The sequence below is a fragment of the Amblyomma mixtum genome, chromosome 1 (genome assembly GCF_055824585.1).
Source record: "Amblyomma mixtum isolate Tamu chromosome 1, ASM5582458v1, whole genome shotgun sequence".
Taxonomy (NCBI): domain Eukaryota; kingdom Metazoa; phylum Arthropoda; class Arachnida; order Ixodida; family Ixodidae; genus Amblyomma; species Amblyomma mixtum.
Genome location: NC_143012.1, coordinates 5,818,681 through 5,839,231, shown reverse-complemented (window position 1 = coordinate 5,839,231; position 20,551 = coordinate 5,818,681). Strand labels below are relative to the sequence as shown.

The window sequence follows — 20,551 nt, the reverse complement described above, 5'->3', positions numbered from 1 at the left end:
AGTTCCTATATTATATACGAGTCAACAGCAACCCTACAGTGGTGGTCGTCATTGCCTGAAACACAGTGAGGGAGGAGAATGCATTGTCGGGCGGTGGTGCATTCTCGGAAATAGAGGCGAAAGCTTTTTGCCAAGGTTATAATGAAGCGGGTAGATTTATTGTGTACCAGTTCAAGTAACGTAATTAAGCTGTCAGTGCCTGATTCCAAACTGGAGTGGCAACGTACTCAGCTGATTCATATATCTACGGTCACGAACCTTGTACAGACCGGCAATAACGATCACGCTGCCGGCTTCCGCGAGGGCGTCGGTAAGGTTCCTCTTGTCCTCTCTGATGTGGACGAGCTGGACCTGTGTGCGAGAATGAACGTGTCTCCACTCTGCACATCGAGTGGACAGTATTTACGAAAGGAGCTAGGAAAACACGATATGCGCTTTTTTCTCGAGTGCTCCAAGTTAAAAGAACCCGCATGTGAGTGACTTTGAATGCTCCTCCAAGAGCAGAAATGCAGAAAAAGCTCTCAGGCGGGTCCGTTAGTGGGCAAATCAACGCCAAGTAAGCCGCGGCGGCAGCATATACACTCTCCCACACAAACCGGATCCTATACTCCATCTCATAGGTTCCTTGCAGCATTCTGGGAGGCAGAGACCTCCTCAGCCAATGAGGAGAGCGCGTTAAACGTGTTCCTCAGTCTAGTCATCTGCATGCTGTCTGCACGCGGCGTGCACAGAGAAGGGGAGAAAAAAGTACAAATCGACGCTACCTGCGTACCAACCTGCGTACCACGAGCGTATGCACGCTTATGTACGCTAAACGCAAGCATTTTGCGGTACATTACGCCATTCGTCACACTCGAACATTTAGTTCTGTGTGTGCAAACTGGAACCTAACGATAAACTCAGCCTACTGGCGCCATCTGGCTGTTAGAACGGGAACCATTTTTCTCAACCAACCAACGCTCTTCTTTAGACATAAAAGAGGCAGAATCGCCCCTCTAAATAAAACATTAAGCAAATTTATCGCTCATACGTTTTGTTATAAGCGAGACGAGACGAAGTGAAAGCCAGATGCCCCATTAACGGCCACAGCTCGCACTGAAAACGGCAGTAACAACGTAAATTCAGTCCGAAACGAGGGTCCTGCTTCGAAGGGTGGCGCCATTTTGGCGTACCAAAGAGATACGCACGCTAAACTAACAAAAAATTGCATACGTAACGGAGCATACGGTAAGGCTCGACTTGAAGTAATGCTTGGCACATGCACACACCCCGCCCAAGTAACGGCCCAAGGGGTTTGCTTGTGATGCCTGCTGTGTGCCTTGCTATGCATTCTCGGCAACCGTAATCTCTCGAAAGAGCAATGGCCTCGCGTCCGCAATCCTCGCAAGCTTTGGACTGCTAGATATGCTAGGGAGCCCCGCTAAATAGCTTAGAAGCAAACCCCTTGGGCTGTATACTTTCACGGAGGTTGCACAGGAAACACGCTATTTCTTTTCAGCGTACGCTGTCCCAAATGGCCATTTTATACTGGCATTGCATTTTGCAGTGTCAGAACTTCCCTTATGCAGTCATTTCGGCTTTGGAAGCGCTGCAACGGACTACTGAGGTGGATTACAGGCGGTGCGAACAGTCTCCCATCCTCGCCAACCATTCTTTCCCTTTCTCTGACCACTATGCGCTCGCGTTCGACCCGGCAGCCGCGCTGACAACGGTGCACTAGAGAGTCTACATCGCTGCACAGGATACTGGGCTAAGCGCAGCGAAACGTTTCTTGTGAATTCGGCGATGATGAAATGATGAAATAACTTTATTTGCACCCGTCAAGGAATCAGAGGGCGAAAAAGACGAGTCTTGACCGCCGTCATCTTCCTCCCCTTTCAGCAGGCTGGGATCCCTTGGGATTCAGCGGTGTCCAGGGCCAGACGGATGACTTCTTTTTGTTCTTCTTTCTGGCTGGCCATTAAAGCCTCCCAGGACTCTATATTCCTGTCTGGTTCGTTGTGGCTAGGGCATGTCCACACCATGTGGATCATGTCTGCTATTTCATTACACTGTTTACACCTGGGGTCTTGGATCGCCGGATGCCATCTGCTTAGTGCGAGTGGGTTCGGCTGTCTTCCTAATCTGTAATGGCTAAGAATATCTTGGTACGTGTTCAGCTCCTCGCTCGTCTGAAGGGGCTCTCTGCTCGACGAGACCGCATTGGGGTCCCGGTGTGTGAGTCCTCAGGCCAATGCGTGCGCTGAATTCGGCGAGTTTGAAAGGTTGAAGAGTATGAAGCTTCATTTTCTACATTGAGAGCTGTTACACGGAGCCATGGAGGAAAAAAAAACTAAGGAGGGAGCGTGACGTCACGCGACCAGCGTTCGCAAGCCGAGTGTTTACGAAGCCGTTTTCTCCCTCAGTTTTTCGCTCTCCGAGTCTGTCCTCTATGTTTTGATTCTGGTATGTTTTAGTGGGCGCGTATGTGCGACCCGCGGCGCGGGCGTCTACAGCAAGGAGGTTGATCTACAGTCAGTCTGCCGCGCTAATCTGCGCATGCGCGCGCGCAGCTAGGCTAGATTTTACCGCACGCTATCACGTGCTGCGATCACGGGGGGACACACTCTCTGTTTTTTACTATATCTTTACTTGTTAAGACTAGGCTTCAAGGTTGTCGCCGGACGCTCCCTCCTCAGTTTTTTTTCCTCCATGCACGGAGCCCTACCCGATGCACTCAGTGTTGTCGATCAACATCCGATCCCGTCACGGTAACGGAGGACTCACTGCGCCAGCCACGGGACCAGGCATGTCACCGTGCGCCCTTACTGTAGGCCTTAAGCATTGGCAAAACACAGGCAGCAGCATCGCGGCAGCTATCCCTGAATACATTGCGTTGAACAGCAGAGCGCAAACACGAGTCATCATCTTTTTGTGTGTGTGCCTGTACGTTACCGGTTCCATTCCCGGACCGTGCTCTACCCACTTCACTCTCAAGCGGCTCTCAGCTGGCAAGCAACGCCGCTCAAACAACCAAGATGTAAAGTTTTATCACTTGGACTTTGAAACGTTAATTTACAAATCGAAATGCATATCAATTCGCGCTCTCTCAGAATTTTCAACCTAGTCACGTGGTCTTAGTGATGCTATTACTTTCCATTTGCAGCGGCGTCACAGGCAAAGAGACCAGCGCGCGTATTCTGAAATGTCGACGACTTCAGTACGCACCTATTGGTAGGAGCGTTGGTGAGGACATGCGGCTGTAGATTTTTCCCGATTACATTTTCGCAGTTCAAGCTGCACTCGCCACACCACCAATAATTGTAGTGCAGGAGGAAATATTCCAAACCTTCTTGAGCAGACGAACAGTAAAATGAAGGGCTCGTTGCAGTACACGTATGAAAGAAGCCGACAGTGACTGGAACCAAGCAAAACAAAGGAGGAGGAGGGGGGGGGGGGGGAGGTATATTTCTTTTAATAAATGGGTTGATCAGTTGTAAATAAGTAGTGTAACAATTTTTAGAGACAATCTTCCATCAAGGAGCATACAACTCCGCTACTTATTCCCCCGAAAATACACCCATTGAAAAAAAAGAAAAAAAACTCGCCTAAGCTTCTTTGGTTTCAGCGACTGTTGCTTGGTTTCATATATTAAGAAACGTGCTTTTATATTCTAACGTACATTAATTAAAGACTAGTGCAGCTTATGCCGACGAATCCGAAAGAAGAAACAAGCGCGTGTGTTCGATTTAAAGACAGCAGAAGCTTGTACCGGAAGTAGACGGCGCCGGCTTCTGCAGTTTTTCGAAGCGAAAGGTCGCGTCCAGCCCCATTTGAAAGTGTTCACCTAGTGGACACCTTCCCGACTGCCGGTCCAGAACGCACCTCCAAGGAAGCGGGCACATCGCCGACAACGTGCTCCGACCCGTGCTCTTCGTCACTTCCAGCGTGGAAGTGCAACTCCTTCAGGGTGAAATTAGCAGGGGCGATGCCGTTGATCTCCAGAGCGTGAAAGGATCGCTTCAGGCTTTCGTCAAACGTCACCCGTACTGCGGTTAAAGAAAGGAGAATACAATGCATCACATGAATACGCCGTATGAGCCTAGAAAGAAAAAAGGTGAAACAAAGTTGTAATTACGCATTTTCATGGGAATAGGACTAAATGTGCTAGAAGGGTTCGCCCTTTGGAAACTAACCTCCTTTCCGCAGCCATTAGTCTCTAAAGGAAAAACTGATGCTCATTCAAGGGCAGGGCTAACAGCTTAGGGCAGAGAACAATAGGTGCAGTGCATTTTACCCTGGTCGACTCAAGCTGTACCTCTGAACTTGTTCACAGCATCGCTAGTGATGGCACCACCGACGCCTGTCGCAGTTTGATGTCGTCGCCGAATGAGGACTCACGATACCTAACACTCGCAGTCGTTATATCCACCACCACGTCAAAATCGTCGACTCGCGATGATCTGCTAGGGCGAAGGGGATGGTGCGATGTGTGCACTCTTTCGCAACCATTATCGGTCGCGGAAAGTAGTCCAGGATACAGTGACCGTTCTCCTCCGGCCCGGCAGGGCGAACAGAATTGACACAACGCCCTTCGTCCTTCAGGCGCTTTGCGAAAATTCTAAGGCGGAAGCATTTAATGCCTCATCGTTGTAAGCAGGGGTTGTCGACAGAAATGTTACGCTTTTCAATTGGTCGAAACTGTCGTGACGTCACAGTGCGCGAATTTCAAACGGGGCCAATTGTACTTTGGCTACTAACCATGCAACCAATTAAAGGGATCGTATAGTGATGCTCCAAGTGAGTGGGGCTGAGTTTAGTTAATTGCTTACTTAACCAATTAGCCTAATAAACCTTTCTAGTCAGATAATAATAATAATAATAATAGTTTATTTTTCCTCTTTTACAAAGGAAAGGAGCAGCCACGAAAAAGCTGCTTCAGAGAGCAGCTTGACGGGGTGACTGCCCCCTTTCTGACGGCATTTGGCAGCGCAGGATAAATGAACTGATTGAATTTTTACATCAATAAATCAAAATTGAAAGAAATTTGAGTTAAAAAGCACAAAAAGAAAAATCAAAGTACATCATGTACATAGCACTAAATGAGGACATGGACAAACTGTTCACAAAAACATTTGACGGAATTGTTTCAGGGAAACAACTGTAAAATCTTTCCGACTATTGCGTGAGTGCTGATTGAGTAAAACAGGAAGCCTATAACGAAGCATCTGCTTGCCGTAGTTTGTGCGACAGCCAGTGATATGCCAACGTTCTGGATTTCGGATGTTATGTGTATTGATGTGTTGTTGAAGCACCGCTAGTAATGTTAGCGTGTCGTCCTTCTTGGTGATGCCTAGTCTATAAAGTAGGGAAAGTCTGTAGTTATACAAGGATGTCATTTTAACAATTTTTAGTTGCTCAAATAATGGCCCTGTGTGTGCGGTGAAAGGAGCTTTAGAAATTAGTCTGATTGCTCTTTTTTGCAGCAGTAATAACTTGTGATATTTTCTCCAGTTGTGGTTGCCCACACTAGTGAGCAATAGTTTAAAATAGAGGAAAAAAGTGCATTGTATAGGAGAATATTAATCGAGAGAGGAAATACTGAAAGATGTCGACGTATGGAACCTATAGTGCGTGAGAGCTTTGTGGCTAAGTATTCTACATGGGCATCCCATGACATATTGTCTGAAAAATAGACGCCTAACGTTTTGACAGATTTGCTAACTTCTATTTGACTGTCGTTGAGTATGAGTGGGGATAACTCGAATAATCTGTTTTTGGGGTGGAAGAGTACAGCTTTTGTTTTATTTACATTAAGTTTTAAACTGTTCTTAGATGCCCATTGATCAATTTTGCCTAAGGTCGTGTTAGCACGGCTCGATAGATCAATACCTGAATGACCAGAGAAAAACAGACTGGTATCGTCGGCGTAAATAATGTATTTTGCAGATGGATCTATGCTGACAATATCATTAATGTAAAGAATAAAAAGAAGAGGGCCTAAAAGACTTCCTTGTGGAACTCCTGAGATGACGGGCTGCACTGCAGAGGAAAAACCATTTATTTCAACATACTGTGTTCTACTGGATAAGTAAGAAGATATAAGGGAGTAGGCTGTGCCACGTATACCATAGCGGTCTAGTTTATTGAGTAACGTTTTGTGATTAATGCTGTCGAAAGCTTTCGAGAAATCTAAAAAGACTCCTAGCACTAGTTTCTTTTCTTCAAAATTCTCTAAAATATACTCTTTTTGCGTGAGAAGGGCAAGCTCAGTTGATCTGTTTTTCCTGAAACCAAACTGAGCGGGGTTTAAAATATTGTGACGGTCGATGAAGGATGTAAGACGCGTGAGAATTAATTTTTCGAAACCTTTTGAGAAGGTAGGCAAGATAGAGATTGGGCGATAGTTAGCAAGGTCGTTTTTATCGCCTTTTTTAAACAATACTATCACCTTTGCAGACTGCATGCTGCGTGGAAATACCCCTTCTGAGATGCATGTATTAAAAATATGTGTCAAACAGCTTGATATACCATGAATAACAAATTTAACTGGCTTTATCTGAATGCCTGTACTATCTACAGATTTGCTGTTATTAAGGCTGTTGAAAGCCGCGACCACCTCGTCTTCTGAAACAGGATTTAAAAAAACAGTAGAGTTATTGCGAGAATAATTGAGCGGCAAGTCTTCGCAAGATGAGGAGGGTTCAGCTATGGAAATAAAAAAGTCATTAAATGCGTTCGCCAGTTCGGGTCCCTCACAATCTACTCCGTGAAGAGTAATTTTGGTGAACGGTTCTGGCGTACGTCCTATGATTGAGCTTAATTTCTTCCAGGTCGCCTGGCAACTATTTCTCGACGAGAGAAACAGGTTCTCATAATACAGTTTTTTCGCGACTCGAAGCTCCTTTGTCACCTTATTCCTGAATGATTTGAAGGTTTTCAATGCGTCAGGACATTTGGTTTTCAAAAAATTGCTGTACAGTTTGTCACGTTTCTTTATCCGTTTAAGCAACTGATGACTGACCCACGGTTTGCGAGCCTGCCGGGGGGGATTGTGTACTTTGTGTGGAAAGCAGGTAGAATATATTTCTTGAAATATCGTAATAAATTTACCATACGCTACCTCGGGATTTCGTTCAGAAAAAACATCACTCCAATCCGCGCCGGCTATATGTTCACGAAAGTTGGAAAGTGTAGAAGGATTAATATCCCTGTAAGAATATTCTTTCGGCCTTCTCTTGATATTAAGAGTATGGTTCACAGATAGGAAAATGGGTAGATGATCGCTAATTTGTAAACTGATTACTGCGGATGTTAGATGAGCTGGATTTATATTTGTAACGAAAACATCTAGTAATGTTTCTGATTCACTCGTTACTCTCGTTGGCGCATTCACAGCATTCAGACAACAGTGAACATTTAACAGTAAATCTAATTCATGCCTCACCGTGCTGTTCGATAAAAGATTAATGTTTAGGTCACCACCAAGAACGATATTATACTTATGTTGGTTTACATACTCAAGATGTATGTATGTATGTTTACATACATACATACGCCGGGCCGGAGGAGATCACATAAATAAATAAAACCGAGTAGGAAATTGTCCGAGCTCGGGAATCGAACCCCGGTCTCCGGAGTGCGACACGTGCACGCTACCACTCCGCAATGCCATCTCGATGGTTTGGAATGAACAAAGGCGCGCCTAGTGGAATACGGTGTCTTCACTCCCATCTTCCTCCCTTCCCGTTACGGCGAGGTTTATTTAGGTGTCAGAGATACATTTCCTTTCCTCAAAAACCAATTTACCGACGAGCAAGGCGTACAGCCGAACGGGCGATGGCGTTGTATGGAATCTCTGTCAGCGTTGCAAAACGCTGTCGCGTTCCGCTCTTACAGGCGGAGCTTAACATCTTAACCACATATCAGTGACACAAGCAGCAACACCGCTCTTAAGGCTTTCGCCTCACCGCACTTTAGGTGAACAAAGTGCCCCCGGAATTTTTATTGTTGCGATAGCAATTAGCTTGTCGTTTCACAAAAAATTCCGGCCTCTCTGTCCCGAAATTTTCTGATTGGTCGAGAGATGTCACGTGCCCTTGTGACCTCCCAAAACCAGCCCACCGGACTGTTTGGAGTTTGAAGTTTATTTTACCACAAAGCAAAAATGATGCATGAGATGTGGTAGGGAAGGTGGAAAAAGAGCTACACATTAGTAGCTTGACTAGCCCCACCTCACAATAACTGACAGCGGACGCTTTGACAAAGGTGAGTAGCACAGATTCACGCAACAAATGTCACGACTGCGAAGCTAGTCTGCAAACAATAGACCTCAAATGCAAACAACTCTATCACATAAGGAATTGGAGTCAAGGTTAGAAAGTGCTCGCAATTTTTCTATAGCGAGGTGGTATTTATTTAAAATCTGCGGAATGCTAGACTGAACCATCTGAAATCCATAATTTGTGCGAGATCTTCGAACATGCCACAGTTGTGTGTGCCTCATTAAGCGTAAAGATGTGTTACTTTCCAAATTTCCCAATGTTGTGAGAGCATGTGCGCCTTTACGTATTTCAGATTTAAGTGTTGACAGTAGCTTAAAGTCACACAGGTTCTGTAACTTCACGATTTTGAGTTTAGTGAATAATGGAAATGTGTGGGCATCATATAGTTGCTTTGAAATCACTCGTAGAGCTTTTTTTTTAATTATTATTAGGTTATACATTGCCTTCATGGTGCCATTTCCCCAGTATAAATGGCAGTAGCGCAAATGTCATTCAAATAGGGCTACATATATTAGACGGTTTTGGTGGATCGGGAGAAAAAAACATACACTTAGCATACCTAAAGCCTTCGAGAGTTTAGTGCGCAGGTAGTCAGTGTGATGGTCCCAAAGCATAAATTCATTAAATATTACTGCCGCCGCGGTGGCTCAGTGGTTATGGTGCTCGGCTGCTGACTCGAGAGACGCGGGTTCGATCCCGGCCGCGGCGGTTGTATTTCTTTGGGGGAGAAATTCTAGAGGCCCGTGTACTGTGCAATGTCAGTGCACGTTAAAGAACCCCAGGTGGTCGAAACTCCCGGAGCCCTCCACTACGGCGTCTCTCATAGCCTTAGTCGCTTTGGGACGTTAAACTCCATAAGCCAAACCATTAAATATTACTCCCAGGGATTTAGTATCAGAGAGGTTTCAATAACAGAGTCATTTAAGTGTATCATCTCATCAAAGGTACGTGGGACAGATTTCGGAAGGAATAAGACAGCTTTTGTTTTAGAACAATTTATTAGTAATGAATTACCGAGAGACCATTCACTAAGTTTGCTCAGAATAAGATTTCCACGCTTTATTAGGTCATTAGCATCTGTTCCTGTTAAAAAGATACTTGTGTCATCTGCATAAATAATATAATTATCGGAGTTTTCAATGTTTACGAGATCATTTATATACCGGGTGTCCCAGCTAAATGTAGCCAAAATTTAAAAAAAGGCGAAGTGTCCTAGTCCAGTGAAACCAACTTAGGGTTGTTCATAGTCGCGTGGCCTAGTCTTGAGTATTTTTTTCGCTCTTCAAAGCTGATTAATTAGTTAAGTTTAATTAGCCAGCTTTTTAATTATTGACTTCAGGAAAAAAGTGCCAATGAAAAATTTTAGATCGCCTCGAAAAACCGCTAGTAGTGCTGTTTCCGTCAAGTTATGATTTACGTAGCTTCATTTATTGGCCTTAAAAGAAAGTTGCCACGTGAACAGCTGCTCGCTCACTTCTCTGCCCCAATGTGCACCCAAAGACTCATCGAACAGTGGACTTCAGAAAAAACGGATTTTATTCTTTAGGGCGCGTCTTGGGGCGTTGAAGCGGCACAGTTGTCATGTGGAAGCTTTTTCTTATTGGGCGGGCTATGGTTAAAGGCCGGTAAAAAAACTACCTTACGTAAATATTACTTTGCTGCAAATGTCTCAGTGAGCTGTTTCTCAAAGCGATCTACAACTTTTCCATTGACACTTTGTGCCTCAAGTCAATAATTAAAAGGTTAGTTAATTAAGCTTAACTAATTAGTCAACCTTGAAGAACGAAAAATACTGCAGACTAGGTCACGCGACTCTAAACAACCCTCATTTGGTTTCAGACGGCTAGGACACCCCGTGTTTTTTAAAAGCTTGGTTACATTTAGCTGGGCCACCTGGTATATAATGAACAAGAGCGGCCCCAGGGTACTTCCTTGGGGAGCGCCCCATTTAATATCGCGGGCAGTTGATAATTCTCGGTCAACACAAACGGACTGATACCTTCCTGATAAATAGCTCCTTAACAAATCAGCTGTTATACCTCAAATTCCATAACAAAACAGTTTTTCTAACATAGTAGTGTGATTTATTCGGTCGAGGGCTTTCAAGAAATCGATAAAGATACCAACCTGCCCACCGTGGAAGGTGGCAACCGGCAAAATGCCTTCCGGATTATGAGCAACGTGCCCACTGTGGCAAGTGAGAAAAAGACTATTGGTCGGGAGGGGTCACGTGACCTTGTGACGTCATCGTGTCATCATAACGTTCCCACGGTGGCAACTTTAGCCAGGCGGCCAACCCGTGGAAAATCTGATGACTCTCAACATTTAAAGCTACCCACACCCAAAAAAATGAGCAGACGCTGAGGGAGCAAATAATTATCTAGCGTTAAAACAACTAACATAGGCCGCCGGTTCAAATTCATCCCGCAAGCTAGGCTCTAACTTAACTAAGTTTGTGCTGTACGAAACGCTGAATTGTATGACACCATCCGGAACATTCTTTGGCAAAAGGTTGGCCCACAAATTTTCTGCGAATGTCGGAACTAAGTGGCCCGACTTTAACGCCTGCCAGGCAGGGATACATATACCGGGTGTTTCAGCGAACACTTTTGAAAAATTTTCAAAAATAGCCTTTTCCGGGTAAAAATATGGCTTTTGCGGCATAGTACTGCCAGTGTTGGCAGACACCAGAAAAAAGGTGAATCGTATTAGGTAGTAAGCTGGTTAGCTAATTTTATTAATTAGTTTTAATTAGCTTCAATAATTTAATGCTTAGCTAATTTTAATAATTTCATTACTTAGTAATAGCCATATCAGTTTGAAGAATTTCGAAGACACGATTATCTTTGGCGCTGTGGCTCGACCAAGTTTGGCTGCATCGTGCGAAAAATGCATGCGCTATTGAAAGCAAGCAAGCAAAGCAGCCCCTCCAGTAGACGTAACTAGTCGAAAAAAGCCAAATTTTGTTGAGCCACAGAGGCCAAGTCAGTCGTTTTCGAAATGCTAAAAACAGATATGGCTATCACCAAAGACCGGCTACAAATATATAATTGCAACTAGGCGCCTAACTCTAAGAGTTAAAAAGTCAATTATTAAAAATTAGTTAACCAGCTTACTACATAATACGATTCATCGTTTTTCTGCTGTTCGCCAACACTGGTAATACTATGCTACTATACTATTTTTTAAAGTGTTCGCTGAAACACCCGGCATACCGGATCGACATAGTTTAGTTTCGTGTTGTGGTGCTCGGACATCACGCCGTTGCCTGTTATTACGAGTATTTTATTCCATTCTGTAACCACCTCGGTTACAGTGGCAACCACTGGGTTACGATTTGTGCTATAATTAACGCATAAAGGCCCAACTCCAAGGGCCCTTTTCGGCGCGCGTCCTGCGCGCTTGGGCGCCCACGCGCCGGCCAGAGGAAGTCTGCGCATGCGCGACGCGCCGGCCGCCGCCGAGCGCGTCCACGACGCTCGGATCCAACGTGCCAGACGTTCGGCGCGCGCTACTTGTGACAGTGCTCGTGCTAATTCCGGCGCGCCAGCATCGACCAATCACTGGGCGTTCTGCATCTGTGTCTTCAGGAGCGGAGCGCGTCGCGCGCTTGGAGTGTGTGTACAGCTTTTTTTTTTTGCGCGTCGGGGCGTGGCACGGCCCACGGCGCGCTGGACGCAGAAGCGTCGATGGAGTCGGGCCTTAACGCTGAGACCCGAAACGCGAGAAGTAGAGCTTAACGCTCTATAATACAATGTTGTTGCAATGGGGGTCGCCATCTTGGATTCTATCCGTGGAAACAGCGTAACACAGACGCTCGAAACGCGAACAGTAGAGCTAACGCCCTGAATTTCCAAAGGACCCAAAAAATTTTAGAACTGTGCCCGCCCCAGAAAATGGATTTAAGTGGTTTAGAGGGTGAATTAAGGTGAATTAACGGGTCGAATTAGTATAATCTTATCAGATGAGAGGTAGTGGAACATTCAGAAGGCTGTGACTCATGCACTCCATACAAGGCCAATGGAAATGTTCCAACCAGAATTTTGGCGGGAAAATCTCAAGAACATTATACAGTCCTTGTAGGCGACAACCTAAACGCTATCGCATCTTCTCATTTTTAAGAATGCGGTTGAGAAGGCCTCCTAGACCATAACACGGCTTGCTCAGTCCACAAGCGCTCTTGTACATAGTATAGCGCGGCCCTTTGCGCTGCTCAGACCGTGCTCCGAACTGCACGAGGATGCCCTCGTAATGCACTCACAGAAATGGTTCTTGCTCACGCTGAACTTCGTGAAAGGAATCAAGAAGTTTTCTAGCTTGAATCTGAAGGTTTGGTTGACGCTACCCTCGGGCCCGATCTTGATTGGAGACTGCTTCTTCCCGTCGCCGCACTTGTTCTCCGTCGCGAAGCATTTCAGGTCTCCCCACTTTGCGGGTCCGTCGCCTGCGTAGAGCGCGTCAGGCAAACACGTCACAAGGCGCAGTTCAATGCATTATTTCTCAGGTTACGATGTCACTGCTCCTTATTGCCGCGCAATGCCGCTTTCCTTCCTCACTGCGCTAAGCGGCGTTCAGCGTTCTGAAACTACACGCGCGCTCGAGGTCTCTGAGGGACGCCTATGAGGGTGATGACGTCACTGCTTGCCAGCCAATCAAGGTTTTTCTGGACAACGCTGGGTTTTTGCTCCGGTGCGTGTTCTATGCTCTCACCTAAACCGGCCTCAGTGTACGACTCCTCACACGTTTTTTAAAGAAAACGTCAAAGCACACCCACACGTTCGGCGGTTATTACCTTCGTACGACCACTCGCAATTAGGTGGCCGCGTTGCCGTCGTTTTCGGTGTAGGCACCGGATCCAGTTCGTCTATTTTCTCGTCGTCGTTCCCAGGTTCTGGTTTCCCTTGTTCTGCGTCAAAGTCGGTGACAGCGGTCCCGCTTTATGAGCATGCTACGAAAGAACTTATCATCGAATCCAGTACAGCTCCAACAACATTTTTAAAAATAAGAAAGAACGGCACACCGCGACTGGTAATATACCTAGCGCACCTATGTACTAAAGAGTTCCACCATTGTATCGCTCGCTTAACTTAAGAGAAGCGGCTTGCAAGCTTGGGACGATTATGTCCAATCGGACCGTCAAATTTTACGTAATAACAGAGCTTAGCTTTGTGGCTTCACAGCCGCCGCTCTCAAGTTAACAAACGCGAAAAGCCCATTTCAAGCCTATGAGCTTCCACGTCGAAAACTCGTGGCCCACATAGTACGTTCAAACTTGAAAGCGGACACTGCGATTCGTGACCTTAACCGTTTAGCTATAGCGCTTTTTAACTTGAGAGGAAGCGCCCTCTGAAGTTAAGCCTGTCAGGTGCCAATCGTGCGGGAGCCGGGCGCAAAGCAGCAGCAACGCAGCGCGCGCAGGAGAGAAATGAGTTAGTACGTCTCGGTCACAGAGGGCGTTTTCAGTGCACAGGGCGTTTACTTACTGCGCTCCCTGTCGAGAAAACAACTGACATGGTCGCGACGGGGGTCGAACTCTCTGCATGCATTAACGCTCGCGAGGTGTAGGTATTGAACAGTGACGTAACTTTGGCATCGAGTGATCCAGGTGCCACACTCGATGCGACGGAACGCAGTTGAGCGCTCTCGATCTGTAAGAGTAGAAAAGTATGATCATGTATGAGCATTGTAGCGTTAGGAAAAAGGACATTCGATAATGATAAATGGCATATACTGAATTAAAATGGTACAAAATATAACTGCCGAAAACTGCGCCTTAGGATAGCACAGATAAGGGGGGTCAGCGCGTATCAACACGTTTTAGAGGGCTCTGCAGTAGAATCGAGAAAGCACGGTAAAGATAGATAATTTCAGCGCGTATACAGGAGGAACTGAACTTTCTAGAATGCAGTGTTACGTTTCGAAATGTAAATCAGAAGAAATAGTGAGGCACCACCCTTTTAGAGTCAAAGTAAAACTTGCACACCTAATATGCAGCTGCCGAAATATCCGCTAGGTGGATATGTGCCATTCACGGATAAGCGAGTGTAGAAGGTTTTCAGGTTGTATAAGTGCTAGCATCGATCCCATAGTGAGGAGACGTATTGCTCGCAGGAGCAAGAAGTTCGAGAATCTTGAAATATTTAGCAGTCAAATAAAATGATAGGTAAACCGATGAATTACAAAAGAAATTATTTACAGTGATGCTAGGGGAAGCTGTTTATCATTTGGTGGTTGGATGGGTTTCTTGAGCATCGAAAATATACCGAAAAATATATCGGAAAAATTTGACGGCACATACATGGCGCAATACATGGAAGCCACGTGCAGAAGAGGGCGCAATACATGGAAGCTACAGAACTTACCATTAGCACCTGCAACTCCCCTCAAACCCCAAGCACAAGAGCTCTTCAAATGATAACCAAGATTTTCTGGGAGTTGCAAAAAGTGAAAAACGTCAAATAGAGATGGAGAAGACAGAGAGGAGTTTAATTCGGGAGAGCAGAAAATTTGCACAGCAGATTCGAAGAAGACGCGACCGGAAATAGCAGCTAGCTGACTACTACTACCACCCTGATATAAAGCGTTGCTCCTGGCTACCTTCATGCAAGTAAGAAAAATTATCGGTCCTATGCATATCCTGTCTAAAGCTGTCGAATCCCCTTACGCGATGCCTCCGCAGGGATCCGGATAACTCGAGCTTGAAACAGCGCCGGTGTACTCGCTTAGATTTAAAATGAGTATAAACAAATTTCAGGATTGGTCGAGGAGAGCAAGGGCGAGTTCAGCTTGGTCCAGAACGAAATTCACAGGTTGGATTCGAATGCACTTTAGGAATAGAATTACATAAATTAGACCAGTAAGCTGTTGCCGTCGGGGTGGATAATAATAACAAACATTCCTGATTAAGGGAGATAATTCCTGAAACTAGGTTCACCCACCGCTTTAGCGGCCATAATTCTCTGCAATTGCTGTTACACCACCTTGAGGTCGATTACTTTTTTCAGCTGCCAGAAACCCCATAAAGTATAGCGGCAGCATATATGTCACAGTGGGCACTAGAAGCGGAAAGTTCAGGAGTGCTGACAGTTGCATGTAACGATGTTATCCATCTGTTGAAACAACATGGATAACATAGCAAAAGGACAGGAAAAATTCGATATCACTAGCAGAGGCCGTCTATGCGGTTTACTTAGTTAATGAGAATGATGACGATGCAGCAGAGTCATCGGGACATTAAAGAACTACAATTAAATGGACGAGTTAAGCTGAAGAAATGTCGGCCTTCTTGCAATGCTCTTCAAAGTAAAAAAAAAAAAAAAAGTTAAGCAGAGCCTTCCAAAAGAACGAATTCCAGCACGGAATGACGTTGGCAGCTCATTGTGAAAAATCCAGGCGCTAACAAAAAACGACAAAGAGGGGACACAGCGCAGTGTCCCCTCTGTGTCGTTTTTTGTTAGCGCCTGGATTTTTCACAGTGAACGTGTACCAACTAGCTCAGCTTTCTGCCCTGTTGCAACGTTGGCAGCTGCCGGAAAACTGACCGGGCACAGTGTCAGTTTTAGCAAGTTCTTTATCCTTAAAGCTCAAAACACTAGGACGAGACGAGTACACCGAAACGGCGCTGTAATAACACACCAACATGCCCAAGATTTCAGCTTGTGTGCAGGTTCCCTCAAGAATCTAATTCACACTTCGCTGATCAAAAAAAAAAAAAAAAAAATCAGTTCTACTGCATCGTTATCACGCAAGATCATCGTGCGTCGGCTTCGTCGGCTCGGCACGTGCGCATGACAGCGCCTGCACCTCTCTCTCTCTCTCTCTCTCTCTCTCTCTCTCCTTCGGCTACCGTTTAAAAGCGCTGGCTGGTTATCAACGCCTTCGCTTCAGCGGACGCGGTTGCTGAGACGCGCGTCTCTTCTTTCACTCTTTCCTCTTATCTTTTAACTCTCCTCTATCGGCACGTGGCAGCGGTGGTGGCTCTGCTCGAACCAGTCGGCAGGCCTGTGCACTTTCCTTTTCATCCTTCTCAGTCGCAGCAACAACAACAACAACCAAGAAACGTCTTCCTATCCCCGCTCCCTCGGGAGCTGGGGTGCTGCAAAGGACCACCCGTGAAGCTATATCTTAACCTCGATTTTGCAAGGCTCGGACAGTGCCGTACGCCATGCGGGCACAGGTATCCGCCGAGATAAATCGTCTGGTTGAAGACGGAGTGCTATCTCCTATCAACGTAGCAGAATGGGCAACACCAATAGTGCCTGTGGCGAAGAAAAGCGGAGAAGTTCGGCTATGCGGGGATTTCAAGCTCACGGTGAATCAAGCGACACAACTTGAGCAGTATCATCTCCCAAAAATTGATGACATTTTTGCAGCCTTGTCCACCAGCTTCTCCTGGACGAGGAAGCCAGAAAGTTAGCGGTGCTGAATACCCAAGATCTTTATTGCTACAACCGCTTAGCCTTCGGCATTGCTTCGGCCCACGCTCTGTTCCAACGTCCCATGGAAGCTGTCCTTCAGGGCCTAACAGGTGTAAGGGTATACCTGGACGACATCATAGTCGCGTAAATAGAGTACGACATTCCTCTTCTACAGAATGTGTTTCAGCGGCTACGAGACAACGGACTGAAGCTAAACCAGGATAAGTGCCGGTTCCGCGAGAAAGAAGTGTCATTCTTGGAGCACCGAATCGATGCCAGAGGCCTTCACCCGCTCCAAGACAACTTGGAAGCAGTGCTGGAGGCGCCGACGCCTACACGGTAAGCCGGCTGAAGTCGCTCTTAGGACTTCTTAAGTATTACTCTAAATTTCTCCCTCACTCATCCTCTACAATGGCTCCACTGCACCACTTGATGTGTAAAGGTTTCTCGTGGAATTGGGGGGCATGCTCAGGAAGCTGCGCTTCGGGAAACTAAGCGCGCTTTGTGCAGCGCGAACTTCCTCGTTCATTACGATCCGCTGAAGCCCCTAAGACTTGAGTGCGACGCATCAGCAGTAGGACTGGGCGCAGTTTTGTCCCATCGCATCAACGACATAGCTCATCCCATTGCATTTCGCCCAACAACGCTCACGAAAGCAGAGTGCAATTATTCACAGCTAGAGAAGGAAGCACTGGCGTTAGCGTTTGTAGTTAACAAGTTTCGGGATTATCTGTCCGGCAACAGATTTACACTCTTCACTGAACATTTGCCCCTGACAGGTCCCGAAAAACCAGTCCCGCATATGGCGGCAGCAAGAATTCAGCGTTGGGCGCTGTTGTTAGCAGTTTATCAGTACTACTTCGAATATCGGAAAAGGGAGCTAAATGCAAATGCGAACGCATTAAGCTGTTTGCCTCTGCCTAAGCAGGAGCCGGGCGATAACAGCGAGCTGGCAGACTATGTTCTGCATGCGCAGGCATTGGACGATTTGGCGCTTTCCCCACAGGAAATGGCAGAGCACACCAGCAATGATGATATGCTCCAACAAGTGAGGGCGTGGGTCTTGCGAGGTTGGCCAACACTTCCAGCCGTTTCTCATGCGCCGGCATGAATTAGCTGTTCGTAACGGAGTTACTGGGGCCATCGCCTAGACTTGTCGGAAGGAGCGCTGGAAGCTGTTTTGAAAGAGCTGCATGACACGCATCCCGGCATAACTGGAATGAAGAGCCTTGCCCGCTCTGTCTTTTGGTCCTTGTGTAAATTAGGATATCGAGAAACTCTCAAAAGATTGCCCGCAGTGTGTACCGTGCATGTCCATGCCCGCGACACAGGTTCTAGCACATTGGCCGAAATCAGACCGAACCTGGTGGCGACTACACATGGATTTCACGGGTCCCATCGAAGGGTACATGACACTTGTCCTGGTTGGCGCTCAGACGAACTATGGATCGAGGAGGTGCCAACAAGAAATTCGACGGCGGAAATTACAGCAGATGCACTTCGGGGCATCTTCGCGCGTTTTGGCCTCCCTCGGATTATCGTATCCGATAACGGCCCGCAGTTTACGAGCGCCGTGACATCGCGGCTCCTCCGAGAAAATGGTGTGCGTCACGTAAAAGCCGCCCCATACTATTCACAATATAACGCCGTGGCCCAACGCGCGGTGCACACCGTGAAAGAGAGCTTAAAAAAATAAAAAAACAACTTTACTAAGTCGACTTGCCAAACTTTTTATTACGACACAGGTCCACACCATCCAGGGATCAGAAGTCACCGGCAAAACAACTGCTGGCGTTTTAGCCACGAACCCGTCTGAGTGCGTATTTTCCAGAGTTCTGCTGAGACAGTACAACTGTGAAAGCTGTACACCACGTTATATCACTGTGAGGGGAAAAGAAACACAGCTTTAATGAAAATGAACCACTTACTATTAAGATTAATATAGTGCGGCCGATGACCAATGAGCAGTCCCGGCGGGGGACGTAGCTGTCCTTTGCTAGAGAGGTGACGGGGCCAAGTACCGCTGCAGGTCTGACCTTGCAGCGGCAGGAAACCGGGTGCGGAACTCCCGCAGCGGAGTCTATACGTTGCTGCTAAAGCCGGTTCACGTCAGGGCGTCGACGGTCAGCCGGGCATGGCAGGGGAGATACCTTGTCTCACGGCAGCAGGCCCTAAACACGGGACGGCAGGCACGAAGAGTCTGCAGCACCGGCAGGGTCCCCGGGCGGGCAGCAACTCTCCGAGGCAGCAGGAGGGAGACAGCAGGCCCCCGGTTGCGCTAAACCGGGCGAAGACGGCTTCCCGAATCTGGTCACCTGGGCCCACAAGAGCCGTTCATCCGGAACCTTGCCTGTTCTTGGCTCGTGCTTCGCTCCTCGCGCCGTTCGAGCCTCCGGGCTCCGGTCTGCCTTTTTCCTCTTCTCCGAGCGTGAAGTAGCCGCAATTAATGCAGGGGCGCTATAGTGTCTTCCCAATCACGCATTACTTCTTAGTGCGAAAGCACTGTTGGCCTCATAAGCTGGAAAATGCCGGTGTGTGGTGAAGCCTCTGAAATTATTCACGTGATGCGGGAAAAGGCAAGAAATAAACGAGACTTTGAATGAGGGTGACCTTAGTCAACCCGGAGAAATAAAATATTGTCGCGACAGCGCAGGAGCACTATGCTATCACCGCAGCCGATCATGCCACGTCTTAAACTGCGGCTGACTCTTGCGCTGTGCATTGCTTATCGTCGTCTTCATGATCATTCCTCTGTGCGCAAGTCATGAAAGAAAAGGAAAGACACTTTCAATCACGCTTCTAGGTACGCGGCGTTGGTATGCGCCTGCAAAAACAGCTTTCGCACAATATTTCGTTGTTAACAATGCTAAACCGCCACTATTTTTTTATATAAAAGAACACGTACTACCGCGGTCAGAAATTAACGGGACGAGTGTTATCGGGAAAAGTTTATTGCAGACTTGCCTCGCGCACCAGTCGCCTGACGTTGTTCCCCGCGGATACATACACGTCCCCTCACACCTTGACACATTTCAGGGGACTGGATAATGGATTACGTGACTACGAGGAAACAATTCTGTTACTATGAAAGCAGCTCTTATGTACACCCCAATGTCTGTTGAAGTGTAGCCTTATACCGTGTGGGAATCCTGGCTTTCCGCCGTTGCCTTTGCGCGGCTGTGCCGGCTTCCCGCGTTGTTTCTCCTCTTTCCCTTGCTCCCGTCTCAGGCGGTGGAGAGGCGGCTAGGTGACTAATCACTGTCATTTGGCCACAGCTCCGCCCCGGCTCCCAAACGGCCTTTGCCATTGGTGCCTTTTGGCGGGATTTCGGGACCCGCTTTGGCGGCCGCGCACCGCGCGACCGTCCGAGCGGGGCCCAGAGAGAGATCCCTCCGAGACAGCGTAAGGTGCGTAGGCTACTGTTTGTCCCTGCCGGCCTTTGCCGCTCGGACCAGTGCATATACTCGAGCTCGCCCGCACGTGTCCTCTGACCTGCAGCGGCTCGAGCCTGTCCAGCGGGGTCCAGCGACCTCCGACAGGCGTACCTTGCGTTTATTGCCCACTCTCTCTCGCAACCGGCCCAACGGTGGACACGAGAGATCACAGCACTGCCGCGGGGACTTTCTCCTGCAGCGGCGTGCTAGCGGCGCGCGCATTACTCGAGTCACTTCGTGCGCGCAGCGGAGCCTTGTTCCTCGCGCGCCCCCGGGACGGGGTGACGATTGAGTGTGTGTGTACTGCTGAAGGACGACGTGAATAAACGTCTCCTTGGTGAACTTGGAGGCCTATTTCTTTGCGGCGAATCACCGCGCCAAAATCAGGTGAGCAGTTGGAGTGGGTTAGTCTCTGGGCCCACCCCCCCTCCCTCCC

General features: G+C 47.4%; 1 protein-coding gene across 1 annotated transcript in view; it reads right to left on the bottom strand.

Annotated features, from left to right (window-relative positions):
* LOC149365332 (carbonic anhydrase 1-like) overlaps positions 1-20,551 on the bottom strand; it is a 47,764-nt gene that overhangs the window by 12,716 nt on the left and 14,497 nt on the right. The window contains exons 4-8 of the mRNA XM_089568335.1: positions 13,776-13,912; positions 13,057-13,199; positions 12,526-12,708; positions 3,865-4,028; positions 259-351 (exon numbers count right to left, since the gene is read on the bottom strand). Coding sequence (XP_089424461.1) covers positions 259-351; positions 3,865-4,028; positions 12,526-12,708; positions 13,057-13,199; positions 13,776-13,912 — 720 coding nt within the window. The remainder of the gene's footprint in view (positions 1-258; positions 352-3,864; positions 4,029-12,525; positions 12,709-13,056; positions 13,200-13,775; positions 13,913-20,551) is intronic.